Source organism: Oryzias melastigma, linkage group LG2 (assembly GCF_002922805.2).
Source record: "Oryzias melastigma strain HK-1 linkage group LG2, ASM292280v2, whole genome shotgun sequence".
Taxonomy (NCBI): domain Eukaryota; kingdom Metazoa; phylum Chordata; class Actinopteri; order Beloniformes; family Adrianichthyidae; genus Oryzias; species Oryzias melastigma.
This window is the reverse complement of record NC_050513.1, coordinates 20,400,576-20,413,453: the sequence shown is the minus strand read 5'-3', so window position 1 is coordinate 20,413,453 and position 12,878 is coordinate 20,400,576. Positions and strand designations below refer to the sequence as shown.

General features: G+C 48.2%; 2 protein-coding genes across 8 annotated transcripts in view; both read left to right on the top strand.

Annotated features, from left to right (window-relative positions):
* Window positions 1-6,002, top strand: part of LOC112140214 (gastrula zinc finger protein XlCGF57.1) — a 7,429-nt gene extending 1,427 nt beyond the window's left edge. The window contains exons 2-4 of the mRNA XM_024263121.2: window positions 3,202-3,423; window positions 3,488-3,694; window positions 4,475-6,002. Coding sequence (XP_024118889.1) covers window positions 3,202-3,423; window positions 3,488-3,694; window positions 4,475-5,781 — 1,736 coding nt within the window. The 3' untranslated portion in view covers window positions 5,782-6,002. The remainder of the gene's footprint in view (window positions 1-3,201; window positions 3,424-3,487; window positions 3,695-4,474) is intronic.
* Window positions 6,003-6,851: 849 nt separating this feature from the next.
* On the top strand, window positions 6,852-12,856 carry sts (steroid sulfatase (microsomal), isozyme S). 7 transcript variants are annotated; one of them, XM_036216248.1, is made up of 11 exons: window positions 8,090-8,306; window positions 8,383-8,519; window positions 8,652-8,816; window positions 8,885-9,006; window positions 9,088-9,210; window positions 9,653-10,064; window positions 10,136-10,272; window positions 10,535-10,672; window positions 11,349-11,508; window positions 11,593-11,714; window positions 12,294-12,856. In XM_036216248.1, the coding sequence occupies exons 2-11, from the start codon at window positions 8,416-8,418 to the stop codon at window positions 12,653-12,655; spliced, it is 1,845 nt and encodes a 614-aa protein (XP_036072141.1). In that variant the 5' UTR covers window positions 8,090-8,306; window positions 8,383-8,415; the 3' UTR covers window positions 12,656-12,856. The 7 variants fall into 7 exon arrangements, with proteins under 7 accessions (XP_036072150.1, XP_036072149.1, XP_024118890.1 ...); XM_036216257.1 differs by lacking the exons at window positions 8,090-8,306; window positions 8,383-8,519 and adding an exon at window positions 6,852-6,993; XM_036216256.1 differs by lacking the exons at window positions 8,090-8,306; window positions 8,383-8,519 and adding an exon at window positions 7,100-7,122.
* Window positions 12,857-12,878: the final 22 nt, after the last annotated feature.

Below are 12,878 nucleotides of genomic sequence, written 5' to 3'. Positions count from 1 at the left end.
ATATTAGCCAAGCTCCAAACTAGCCGAAAAAAAATGAAGAAAACTAAATTAGCCAAAACAGATAGCATGCAGCTGAAATATTGGCTAAACTCCAAAATAGCCTAAACAAAATCCTAAATTAGCCAACATAGCTAGCATGTAGCTGAAATATTAGCTAAACTCAAAAATAGCCTAATAATCCTCAATAAATGTCAAAATAGTCCAAAAAGCTAGCAGGATGCTATTATATCTTTTAACTTTACTACACTCTGACTCCATATAATATAAAGTAACGACTAATCGACTATTAAATTAGTCGTCGACTAATTTAATAGTCGATTCGTCGTCAATTAGTCGACTAATCGTGGCAGCCCTACTGCTGGGTGAGGATTAAAAAGTGATAAACCACACCTAAAAAAGAAGTTCCGGTCACACAGCCCAAACGTTCGATATCACTGCGCAGGTTTCTTTAAAACACATTTTTCCTTCATCATCTGGACAAAAACAAGCAGTAATGGATAAACTTTCTCTCTGAACTGATGCTTTATTTAACTTATTGTAATGATCAGCATTTATATTGTGTTCCTTTTGTGAGGTAAATTAATATTGACAAATTGGTTATTCTCCTTCTAATAAAACACCACTCGACATGAAAGGTGTAGTCTTCTGTTTCACCACAAGAGGGAGTTTCTCATTTTAGAGCAGCTCAGAAGAACGAACCTCCCGTGAAATGAAACACAGACAGAAGCTGAATATGTTCTAGCTGCTCACTGAAGGCTTAACGTCAGAAAAAGAAGAAAAATATCCTAATTTGTCCGGGTCTTTCTTTCAAAACAGCGACACTTTACCGCTGCAGCTGAGGTCTGTAACGCTTCCGGCTTCATGGCGTGTTCCATGTCATCATGACAACATGCGGATCAAATAGTCCACTTTGTGTGGAAAAAATGAGCTAAACCAAAGAAATAACAAGAATAAAGTACTAAATATTGATTGAATGTTTATTTATTTTGTAAATGACCATCGCGTCGGACGGTTCAGGCCTCTGCGTCGTGCATTAATTTCTCATAATGCTCACTTCGGAGGGTATTATCTCTTACGTGAAGCACACATCTTGACCATCATTCGCTTTAGACACGAAATATAAACCATTACCTGTGATAATACTTGAGTGAATGCTGTACGCTGAATCTGGCCGCTGAAGAAAACGCTGAAGCTGAAAGACACCTAAAATATTAGTTAAATGCCAAATTAGCATTAAAAAACTGAAAAAAATCTAGCATGTAGCTAAAATAAAAGCTAAACTCTAATGTAGCCTAGAAAACTGAAAAAATACTAAATTAGCCAAAACTGCTAGCATGTTGCTGAAATATTAGCTAACCTCCAAAATAGCCTAAAAACCTTAGAAAATGCCAAATTAGCCAAACGGCTAGCATAGGGGTGGGCAAACTTTTCAACGCATGGGCCACAAAGGCTTCTAAAGTTTGGCAGAAGGGCTGGACCACATATATATATATATATATATATATAATCTATAACCAAATATTTATCTTTGATCTTCATAGAAATTATTCTGGAAAAAGTAACACTAACAAATTTCAAAAGTATAATCATCACCCTGTCCATTGTTATGAGAGGTTACCTTTTTCTTTATTTCATTTCTCCTCTTTTTCTTTTTTTAATTTTCTAAATTTATTGTGAATTTGGTACCAGATGCTTTTGACCTTTTTTGTCAATCTTACTGGCGTCTTGACAAACTTCCGAGGAATATTCTGTTCTCTTTAACAGAGATTTTGGGGTTCAGATAGGGAGAAGGCAGAAGAAAAACAGGTTTTATGTGGGTCTTGATCCGTGTGGCCAGATGGAAAAACATCATGCTTTTCTGATATTATTCAGTGGGCCAGACCAGACGTGGGGGCGGGCCGGATCTGGCCCGCGGGCCACAGTTTGCCCATTTCTGGGCTAGCAGAATGCTATTACAACTTTCAACTTTATGACACTCTGACTCCAACGACTAATTGACTATTAAATTAGTTGTCGACTATTTTAATAGCCGATTAGTCGTTGATTAGTCGACTCATCGTGGCAGCCCTCCTGAACGTTCAGGTATTAACTTTGATAAGAGCCAAAAACTTTCTGAACGTAACGGTAAACTGAAAATTAGACTTATCTCAATGTGAGGAATGTGCATGAGCCCTGGAAGGTAAACTCAAGGAGTCGACGTCATGTAGTTTTCAATCAACTTTTTGATAAAGTCAGAATGAGCAGAGACACTGGTCCCTTAAATCTCCCTGAATAATAGAAAATGTTCACAGATCATCTTCAGAATGACCAGTTTCTCCTGAAAACACTGAATAGCAGTCATCAATCCACACGTAGAATTCTTTTCCTTCACCCATCTTCTTTTGTGCTGTTAGGGACCCAATCAGAGCGTTACAAACAAATCAGTGATGGCTGAGAGGATACACGTTCTGGGAGGATGAACGTACCTGTCGGGCCTTTTCTGGAAGCTGCTGTCTCTCTTTTCCCTCCAATACAGTTTCTGCCATCGCCTCAATACACTCTTTGATCGTTTTGGTGTCACTTTTTGTGTTCGCCCAAAATCCGTTCCACTCGTAGTGAGCACTCGTGTGCCCGTTGTTGTGTTGTTACCGTCTGTGTTGTACGCTCACACTGTCCCGTTTGTGTATTTTCCGTGTCTCTAATTTGTGTCAGAAGTTTTGTGTTTCGTCTCGTAGTGCTGGTTGATATCAGCGCTTTTAAGAGAGCAACAGCCTCCACATGCTTTTAATACTAACTGACCTTGTAGAACTCACTGCTGGTTAAATGATTGTCCACTTTTCTCATTTTAGACGGCGCCATTGTTCACTCAATAACTTTACGGCCCAACATGTAAACATTAGCTCTCCGTTTGAAGGACCCCGGTCCACTCGTAGCTGTCCTCTCATGTGCCTGTTCAAAAATCACGTAGTAAAGATGAATAAAGTATCATACTTTATATTAAAAACGCTTGGTGGTCCAGATAAAAAGGTCTTGGGGGTCTGGACCCGGACTGCAGTCCACCAGTTAGGGACCCCTGATGTAGTTAGTGGATGTTAAACGGCTGGTTCATGAGGTTTTAGCTGTGTGAAGAACTTCCCTGGTCCCTCATCACCATCTGGTACCAGGAGGTCCGCTCCAGAACTCCATCATCTTCACTGACCTAAACTCTCTTTGATCCCACAGAAGACCTCCAGCAGGTCCTGAAGGACGAAGAAGCTCCTGCTGAGCAGCTGCTCTGGAACCAGGACAGCTGGAACCAGAAGGAACCAGAATCCCCGGAGATCAAGGAGGAACTAGAGGAACTTAATATCCTGGTGATTAAAGAAGAACCAGAATTTCTGCAGGCTAAAGAAGAACAGGATGAAGACAGAGAGAGGGAGCTCCCCCTGCTGGACCACCCAGAAGGTACTGGCGTTTAGAACTTTCAGGTTCTGTTTGGAAAGGTTTGGACATGTGTTTTGGTTTCTAGAGCTCCTGATCCGTAATGAACCTCATGCTGAACTTCAGAACGTATCCCTGACCAACTCAAGAACTACAGAACCTTCATGGATCAAAGAGGAGCCAGAAGAACCAGAACCTCCAGCGGTCCACAGGCGCCATGATGCTGGCGGGCTCAAAGAGGAGGCGGGTCTGCTGGACATGAACAGACAGCTGGTCATAAAGTTACACAGAATAGGTATGTGGGGGAAGGTAGAACTCTGGGGGGTCAGAGATCTGGATCAGTCTAGAACCTGAAGGTTCCTTCTACTCAGATGTTCTGTTCCCATGATATCTTTCTAAACTGTTGTTTCTGGTTCCTTCATCAGAGCAAACTTGCAGTCCGGTAACCCAGTTCTGGTGGTTTCTGGAAGATCTTTCACAACAATCCCTTTGTCTCGTTGACCCAGATCTTGCAGGTTTGGGGGTTCTAGATGTTTCCAGAGGAGCAGGGTCTCCAGGTTGAAACGCTGACTCGGCTTTGAAATGTGAGAAAGTCAGAGATGTTCTGGGTTGATGTGCAGCAGAACCGCTCTGCAAGCATCTGCTGAACTGAACGAGACCCCGACATGTCTTGTGGGACCCTCACGATGGGGGTGAAGTCCAAGTCTCAGATGCTTAGAGTTTGTCACTGGAGGCGGTGCCTCACTGGGCTTCAGACAAGATGAAATCTGAACCTAAACTTGGACTTTTGCACAAACACAGTCCTCTCCGAGATTCAAGAAATCTCCGACAATCGAAGAGGACATTCTCTCAGTCACAAGTCTGAGACCCGTGGTCTAAGAGACGAGTGGAGAATAGATGCTATAGGGTCTCTCAACTTCACCCGTTTACACAATTAATGTGATCCCAATAGATCTCATGTTGGCGAAAGCCGATTTGCAAAGCCGGTATACGTTAGAATCAGCTAAATGTTCCAGAAGTTCTTGAATTTGCATGCCGATGTTGAAGAGTTATTTGTTGGGTCCTTCTGTTTCAGATTCACGACAGCCACCCGAGTATCGTCTTTCAGACGTTTGCCAGGAAGTTTGGCAAGGAATCCCTCCGGAGGATTCTCCAGCAAACGGGAGCCGGATCAGAGGCGGTAGCTACGATGCAGTGCTGGAGACCTCTTCTACAGACACAGGTGTGGAGGCCTCGTTGATCGACCACATCAGTGTCCACACACCTTCAGGTCAGACAGACGGAGGAGCGTCTGGTAGAAAGCCTGCCCGGAAGCCGCACTGGTGCCAAGAATGCGGAAAGAGTTTCACCCAGCACAGTTCTTTGATGGCACACTTGAGGATCCACACAGGTGAGAGGCCCTTCTCCTGTTCCACCTGTGGAAAGAGCTTCAGCCAGAAGAGCCGCTTGTTGATTCACGGCCGGATCCACACAGGGGTGAAGCCCTTTTCCTGCGACACCTGTGGAAAGGGGTTCAGTCAGCGGTACGGCTTGCTGCGCCACACCCAGTCGCACACCGGGGAGAGGCCACATGCCTGCCAGTTCTGCAAGAAATGCTTTGGCCAGAGTTATCACCTGAAGAAACACATGAGACTTCACTCCCACCTGGACTCCTGCCAAGCCGATGACCACGACCATGGCGGTCCCACAGAGGAGTGGCCATTCTCCTGTGACACCTGTGGAAAAGGCTTTCATCGGAGTACGGACTTGCTGTGCCACATGAGGATACACTCGGACGAGAGTCCGTACTCCTGCCACACCTGTGGGAAAGAGTTTGCACGAACTCGGGATTTGTGTCACCACACGAGGCTGCACACGGGTGAGAGGCCCTTCCTCTGCAACACTTGTGGGAAAGGGTTTCGCAGGAACTCCGACTTGTTGTCCCACCTGAGGGCCCACTCCGAAGAAAAGGCCTTTCCTTGTGAAACCTGTGGTAAAACATTGAGCAGTAGGCAGCAGCTGCTGCGCCACACCTGGACCCACACCGGCGGTAAGCCCTTTGCCTGCCAAAGCTGCGGGAAGACCTTTGGGCAGAGCTACCACCTGCTGTACCACATGAGGACGCACACGGGCGAGCGGCCGTTCTCCTGCGAGACCTGTGGTAAGAGTTTCTGTCAGAACAGCGATTTGGATCACCACCGGAGGATCCATACCGGCGAGAAGCCATTCACTTGCCAGACCTGCGGCTTAAGGTTCCGCCGCAGCAGTGACTTGTCGCGCCACATGAGGACGCACACGGACGAGCGGCCGTACTCGTGTGAGACGTGCGGAAAAGGATTCAAACGACGTGGTCATTTGTCAAGCCACGCAAGGACTCACGAGGGGAAGGAGCTCCCTGGATGACAAAGAACGGCGTTGTTTGGAAGAGTCTTTTTAACGGACTCTATGGATTCATTTAGAACTACTCTGGTTTGTTTTGGACTTGGTCTCATAACTTTAGACAGATTTCATGGAGACAAAGGCTTACCCAATCGTCCTTTTTTAATCATGCTGGTTGAACCTCAGATTTTTGTAAAGACAGTTTTTCAGAAATCTGCCAATAAATCAATATTTTCTGTTCTTGATCTCTTGGTTATATTTCTGGTTTGGGGTCCTTTTCACAAGACTACAGAGTACTCTTTGGATTTGAACCCCCAGCAAACCCCCAATTAAAACAAAGATTGACCATTCGAGTTCCAACGTGTGCGGAGAGACGTTTGGAGAACTTTCAAACATCATTTAGTGTCTAAACATCACTGTGAGTGCTTTTGTTGTTAAGAATCAACCCTACATCCTCCACATTAACCGAAGACTACCCCCACAATGCAAAAACTTTGACTGGCTTTAGAAGAACATCAACCTATGTTCAAATGAACGGCTCCTCTAAGTTTGTGAAAAGAATAAATCATTCCTTAAATCCATGCTAGAATTGATCTTTGGCAGAATAACTCGACTGTTTTTTCTCAATAAGAGTCTAAAGTTTGTCAGTAACACATCTGAGCTTCCAGGATTCTCACAAATCTTTCATTTTTCTGGATTAAAGCTAATTCGTAAGAGGTAAAAAAACTTCACGATGACAGATTTTTGTCTGGTTCTGATTTCTTCAGAACTGTGACTTCTTCTGTTCTCATGCAAACAGTCGTGGGTCAGAACCAGCTGGAAGAACCAACACCGTGACTCAACACAAATGGACTGTACTTGGGAACAAAGATAAGAAAAGTGTTTTCACTCCACCTGCATATCTACCACCAACCATCTGTCCCATTTTCTGACTCTGAATGAAGGAGAACTGAGGACCAACACCTGACCAGGTGAGACACTGTCCTCAGGAGATCCTGAAACACCCCAAACAGCTGAAATGTTCACAAAAGACTCAAGAAATGTAAAAAACAGGTGAATGACTCCTGCTTGAACGATTCTTTAGACCCTAAATCAGGAGAAAGACATCTGCAGAGGAGGCTTTGGCAGGAGATCTACTGCCACCTACTGGTCAAACAATGAGGAGGTGGATCTTGACTGTCACAGCTGCAAGTGTTTCCTGATTTGGTTTCATCCTCAGACCAGAGACTTTCACTGGTAAATATAGAGATTGGTTCCTCTGTTCGTATAGAACATAGATAAAAACACAAGATGTCATGTTGTATCATATTTTCATATTGATAGTAAAAGTACTTTTGCTTCATAAAAAGTGAGCTGAGGGTCACAGTGAGTGAATCTTTTCGGTGTTCTAAGCTGAAAGAACAGGATCAGAACTGGAGATCTGGTCAGATTTCAGGGATTTTTGTTCTGGTTAAACATTGATAACGTTCTGCATCCTAAGTCTCTAATCTTGTGCTGTATTTCTCTATTTTCACCAATTAAGCTATCGTTGTCAACTTGAATGTTGATTATTCTAAGAAGAACATCCTGTGGGATGTGATTCTCCTGGATTTTTATGATCTTCAAGCCTACGCTGAAACATCATAATAAAATGTGCAAAAACTATATAAACTAAATGAGATGAATGAAAATGTGAAATAAGCTAAAGTCTGTGAAAATCAACTTAAAAAAATCCCTGAAAAAGAAGTAAACAGAAAAACGTTTCCTATTGACTTTTATTAACGCAAAATCTTTCAACAAAAAGCTCTTGTTTGAGAACCTTTAAGGTTTGATCATGTAGATTAAAAAGGCGAATCTATTTTTCTCTTCATACTTATATTCCAGCTGCTAAAGGTGGACGGTCACGTGTTTCCTTTGATTAATAGTTTTTATTACATGATGCAGCTTCTTAATTTTGCATTTTTTCTTCGTTTTCATTTTTTACAAGAGTTTTTGCGATAAACTATTATATTTTTGCAGCGTTTTGTTCTGAAATACCGCACAGGAAGTAGAGGTGTCTCGCGCCTTGTGAAAGTGAACTTATCGCGAGACCGGAGTCCAGAACGCGTCCTTCAGAACCGGTGTTCTCGCGTTAACGGAGGTGTATCTGCAGTCTGGACTCTTCGGTTCCGGTCGGAGGATCTTCGTGTTCGGCGGAACGTCTTCAGGTCCGTTTGAATAAACTTTTATTGACACGTCGAACCTGCACGTTCAAACCTCGCGGCTGACTCAACCACTTCCGGTTCTCTCCGGGGTCGCAGTCCAAACTTCACAGGCGCGCGCACGGTTTATGAACGCAGGTGACCCGGTTCTATCCTGGACTAAGATCGGTTCTGTGGCTTTGGTTACGTTTGTTCTGATTTCATTATGAAAACTCAAGACTACAGAGCCAGGTTCTGAGCTCAGAGAAATCTGATTCAGAACCTGGTTCTGCGTTTAGTGAAACCCGGATCAGATCCAGGTTCTGAACAAACACCAACCCGTTCCGAGCTGACAGAACATCAGCAGAACCTGTGAGAACGTTCCTTCAGGTGATGTCTGTTCTGCTGATCTTCCTCCCGAGGAAGAGTCCGAGTTTAATCTCCATGTTTACATCGTTATCATCAGTGGGCGGAGCCAAGCTGTCTAAAGTCTGTGTTCATGCCGGAAATGACAGGCACGCTTTCCAAAACAAAAGACGTTTTCTCACGTTTCTTTGATCAGTTTTTGTTTAAAACATCCAACCAGCACCTGAGCGGGCCGTGGTGGGTGGTACTTCCTGTTCCACAAGGGGCGGGGCTCCTATTGATCACATGACCCTCACATTTAAAGTATCCTTCGGGGCAGAGGTCAGGTGGAGAACAAGAACACTTCATGCTGTTGTCTCTGCTCTGCAGGTTACTTAGAATGGCCTCCCAGACTCCGCCCCCTTTGCTGCTGCTGCTGCTGGTTGGCTGGAGCTCCGCGTCTCTCCAGGAGACCCGGAAACCCAACTTTGTCCTGATGATGGTGGATGACCTGGGAATTGGAGATCTGGGCTGCTACGGGAACACCAGCCTCAGGTGAAGCCGGCCTGTAGTTGTGGTGATGATGTCATCGTTTTCTCCACCTGGCTCTCCGTGCCCCCCAGGACCCCCAACATCGACCGGCTGGCTCTGGAGGGGGTCAGACTGACCCAACACATCGCCGCAGCCAGCCTCTGCACGCCGAGCAGGGCGGCGTTTCTGACAGGACGGTACCCCATCAGATCAGGCAGGTTCAGGCTCCGTGGGGGCGGGGTCTAACACCTGAGAGGAGCCATCAGAAACTTTGAGGGTTCCTCTGCTGCTCCAGGTATGTCCGGTTCCTCCAGACCAGGTGTGTTCCTGTTCACCGCCGCCTCCGGAGGTCTTCCACCAACAGAACTCACCTTCGCCAAGATCGCCAAGCAGCAAGGCTACCAGACGGCCCTGATCGGTGAGCAGATCCTCCTGAAGGTCCTGATGCCACCAGCTGAAGGCCCCTCCTCCAGAGGGGAGGAGCCAACAGGAGGCTCCTCCCCTCTGGAGGAGGGGTAATGCTGGTTTCTCCAATAGAAGCAGAACTTGTTGAAGTCTCTTCAGGTTCTTCTAATCCTCCGTAGACCCTTGATTAGGGGAGTCGCCCATCTAGCTGTACAGAGGAGCTTCCTGTAGGCCTCTCCTCCAGAGGGGAGGGGCCTGCTGTATGTTCCTCCCCTCTGGAGGAGGTGTATTGCTGGTTTCTCCAATAGAAGCAGAACTTGTTGAAGTATCTCTGTAGACCCTTGGTTAGGGCCGTCGCCCATCTACCTGTGTGTGAATAAGGGGATGTGGCTTGTTCTCCATGGGGTCCTGTGGGCGGGGCTTGTTGTAGACTTGATCGTGTGACACTCCTGCAGGTAAATGGCACCTGGGTCTGAACTGCGGCAGCAGCGAGGACCACTGCCACCACCCCCACGCACACGGGTTCTCCTTCTTCTTCGGCGTGCCGCTGACCAACCTGAGGGACTGCCAGCCGGGACACGGCACCGTGTTCCGGATCCACAGATACCTGCCATACGGGACCTTTGTGGTGGTGCTGCTGTCCGCTGCCGCGCTGCACTACAGCGGCGCTCTGCCTCTCCGCAGAGGCCTGCTCCTGGGCCTGCTGGTTCTGGTTCTGGTGCTGGCGGGCCTGACCGCAGGGTTCGTGTGGACCGGGCCGTACCTGAACTGCGTTCTGTTCAGGGACCGCAGCATCGTGGAGCAGCCGTTCCGGTCGGAGAACCTGACCCAGAGGATGACCCGGGAGGCCGTGGTCTTCATGGAGAGGTGCGTCGGAGCGCGCCGGGCGCAGCGTGAACTTCCTGTAACCAAAACCTGCCGGTTGTGTTTCTGTGCAGGAACGCGGCGCGACCATTCCTGCTGTTCTTCTCTTTCCTCCAAGTCCACACCGCCATGTTTGCCTCGGCGGCGTTCAGAGGAACCAGCCGCCACGGGGTCTACGGGGACGCCGTCCACGAGGTGGACTGGAGCGTGGGTGGGTCTCCAGCATGCAGTTCTAAAGCTTTCAGGACGTTCCTGCAGAACTCGAGGGGGAGGAGCCTATCTGTTTATGGGTTGTAAGGTTCTCCCACAGGTTGGTGGGTTTCCGGATTCATCTGGGTTCTGTAACTCTCTAGAGTTCAGACTAGAAGATGTGGCCGGATCCGTCCAGAAGTCCAGCTGAATCTTCTGGATCAAAAACAGCAGACCGGTGGATCCTAGTTCTGATCCGGCTAATGTTCTGGTGTTCTTCTCAGGTCAAATCATGCAGACCCTCGGCCGGCTGGGCCTGAGGGACAACACTCTGGTCTACCTGAGCTCGGATCAGGGCGCTCACCTGGAGGAGCTGTCTGCAGCCGGCGAGGTCCATCGAGGCTCCAACGGCATCTACAAAGGTAGACCAGGTTCTGGACAACCTGAGGGAACAAGTCCTGTTGAGAGGGTTTCAGTGCAAACACAAACAGGTAGTCAAACAACCACAACAAGAAGTTACACAAACAGGAAGTTACACAAACACAACAGGAAGTTACACAGACAGGAAGTTACACAAACACAACAGGAAGTTACACAAACAGGAAGTTAAACAAACACGACAAAAAGTTACACAAACAAGAAGTTACACAAACAGGAAGTTAAACAAACAGGAAGTTAAACAAACAGGAAGTTACACAAACACAACAGGAAGTTACACAAACAGGAAGTTACACAAACAGGAAGTTACACAAACAGGAAGTCAAACAACCACAACAGGAAGTTACACAAACAGGAAGTTAAACAAACACAACAAGAAGTTAAACTAACGTTAAACAAGAACTCCAACTTTTTCAGACCGAAGGAACAACTGTTTTCTTGTCATTCAATAGACCACGCCCCCTTTAGTTAGGGGTTTTAAAAAGAGTTAGTTGATCCTCTGGAGTGTGAATCTGAAACTGGTCGTCCATCCTGCTGTCGTTCCGTGAAGACGCCTCCTGCTGTTCTGCTGGTTAACTGATCCGGTTCCAGTTTTTGTTCCGGGCTGGTTCCAGCTCTGCGTTGGGTCTGTTCATCTGGATCTTCTCTCCCTTTGAGCAGCTGGGAAGTCCACCAGCTGGGAAGGAGGGATCCGGGTCCCTGGAATCCTGAGCTGGAGTGGGAGAATCCCAGCAGGAGTAGAGATCTCCGAGCCCGTCAGCAACATGGACCTGTTTCCTACAGTGGTGCGTCTGAGCGGAGCCGCAGTCCCTAAGGACAGGTGGGGCCTCCCAGAACGGTCCAGAACCTTCAGGAAGGTGGAGCAGCAGCACACTAGACCAGAACGTCTGTGTTTGACCTGCAGGGTCATCGACGGTCACGACCTGATGGACCTGCTGCAGGGGAGAGAGGAGCGGTCCAGACACGAGTTTCTCTTCCACTACTGTAACTCCTACCTGAACGCCGTCAGGTGGCACCCCCGGAACAGTGAGTCTCCATCGCGTTGAATGGAATGAAGTCGCATGACCTGGTATGGGTCAAATAACCCTGCTGGGGTCGCATGACCCGGCTGGGGTCGCTTGACCCGGCTGGGGTCGCTTGACCTGGTTTGGGTCAAATAAGCCTGCTGGGGTCGCATGACCCGGCTGGAGTCGCTTGACTCGGCTGGGGTCACATGACCCGGCTGGGGTCACATGACCCGGCTGGAGTCGCTTGACCCGGCTGGGGTCACATGACCTGGTTTGGGTCAAATAACCCTGCTGGGGTCGCATGACCCGGCTGGAGTCACATGACCCGGCTGGGGTCACATGACCTGGTTTGGGTCAAATAACCCTGTTGACCCAGCTGGGGTCAAATAACCCTGTTGGGGTCATGTGACCCCAACAGGGTTATTTGACCCCAGCCGGGTCATGCGACTCCAGCAGGTTCCTGTGACCCCAACAGGGTTATTTGACCCCAGCCGGGTCATGCGACTCCAGCCGGGTCATGCGACCCCAGCAGGGTTATTTGACCCCAGCCGGGTCATGCGTCACCTGACTTAAACATCTGCTGGTGTTTTTCCTGCAGGCAGCTCCGTGTGGAAAGCCTTCTTCTTCACCCCAAACTTTTACCCAGAAGGCCAAGCGGCATGCTTCCACACCCACGTCTGCTTCTGCACCCCCGACTACGTCACCCACCACGACCCCCCGCTGCTTTTCGACCTCTCCAGGGACCCGTCGGAGAGCCGGCCGCTGACGGCGGACACGGAGCCGGCCTTCCGGTCCGTGGTGGCGGCGATGACGGAGGCCGCAGAGTCCCACCGGACCTCGGTCCAGCCCGTGGAGAGCCAGTTCTCTGCAGAGAAGCTGATGTGGAAGCCCTGGCTGCAGCCCTGCTGCTCTTCCTTCAGGCAGCTCTGCCAGTGCCAGCAGGAACCGGAGCGGGCCTGAGACCGGTTCTATCAGCGTTCCACACTGGACTCTGAGAACCTGTCGAGGACAGGTCCATGAGAGGAATGCGTTCCTCAAGGATCCGTCCTGGGAGCACTGCTCTTTGAACGGAATTGATGGTTTCTTTCTTTGCAGAGGACACTTTACTGATCCTACAGAACAAACTTTCATCCAGAAAGACAGAAATCGTAGGAGATCAAAGCTCCACCCCTTTTTACAGCCT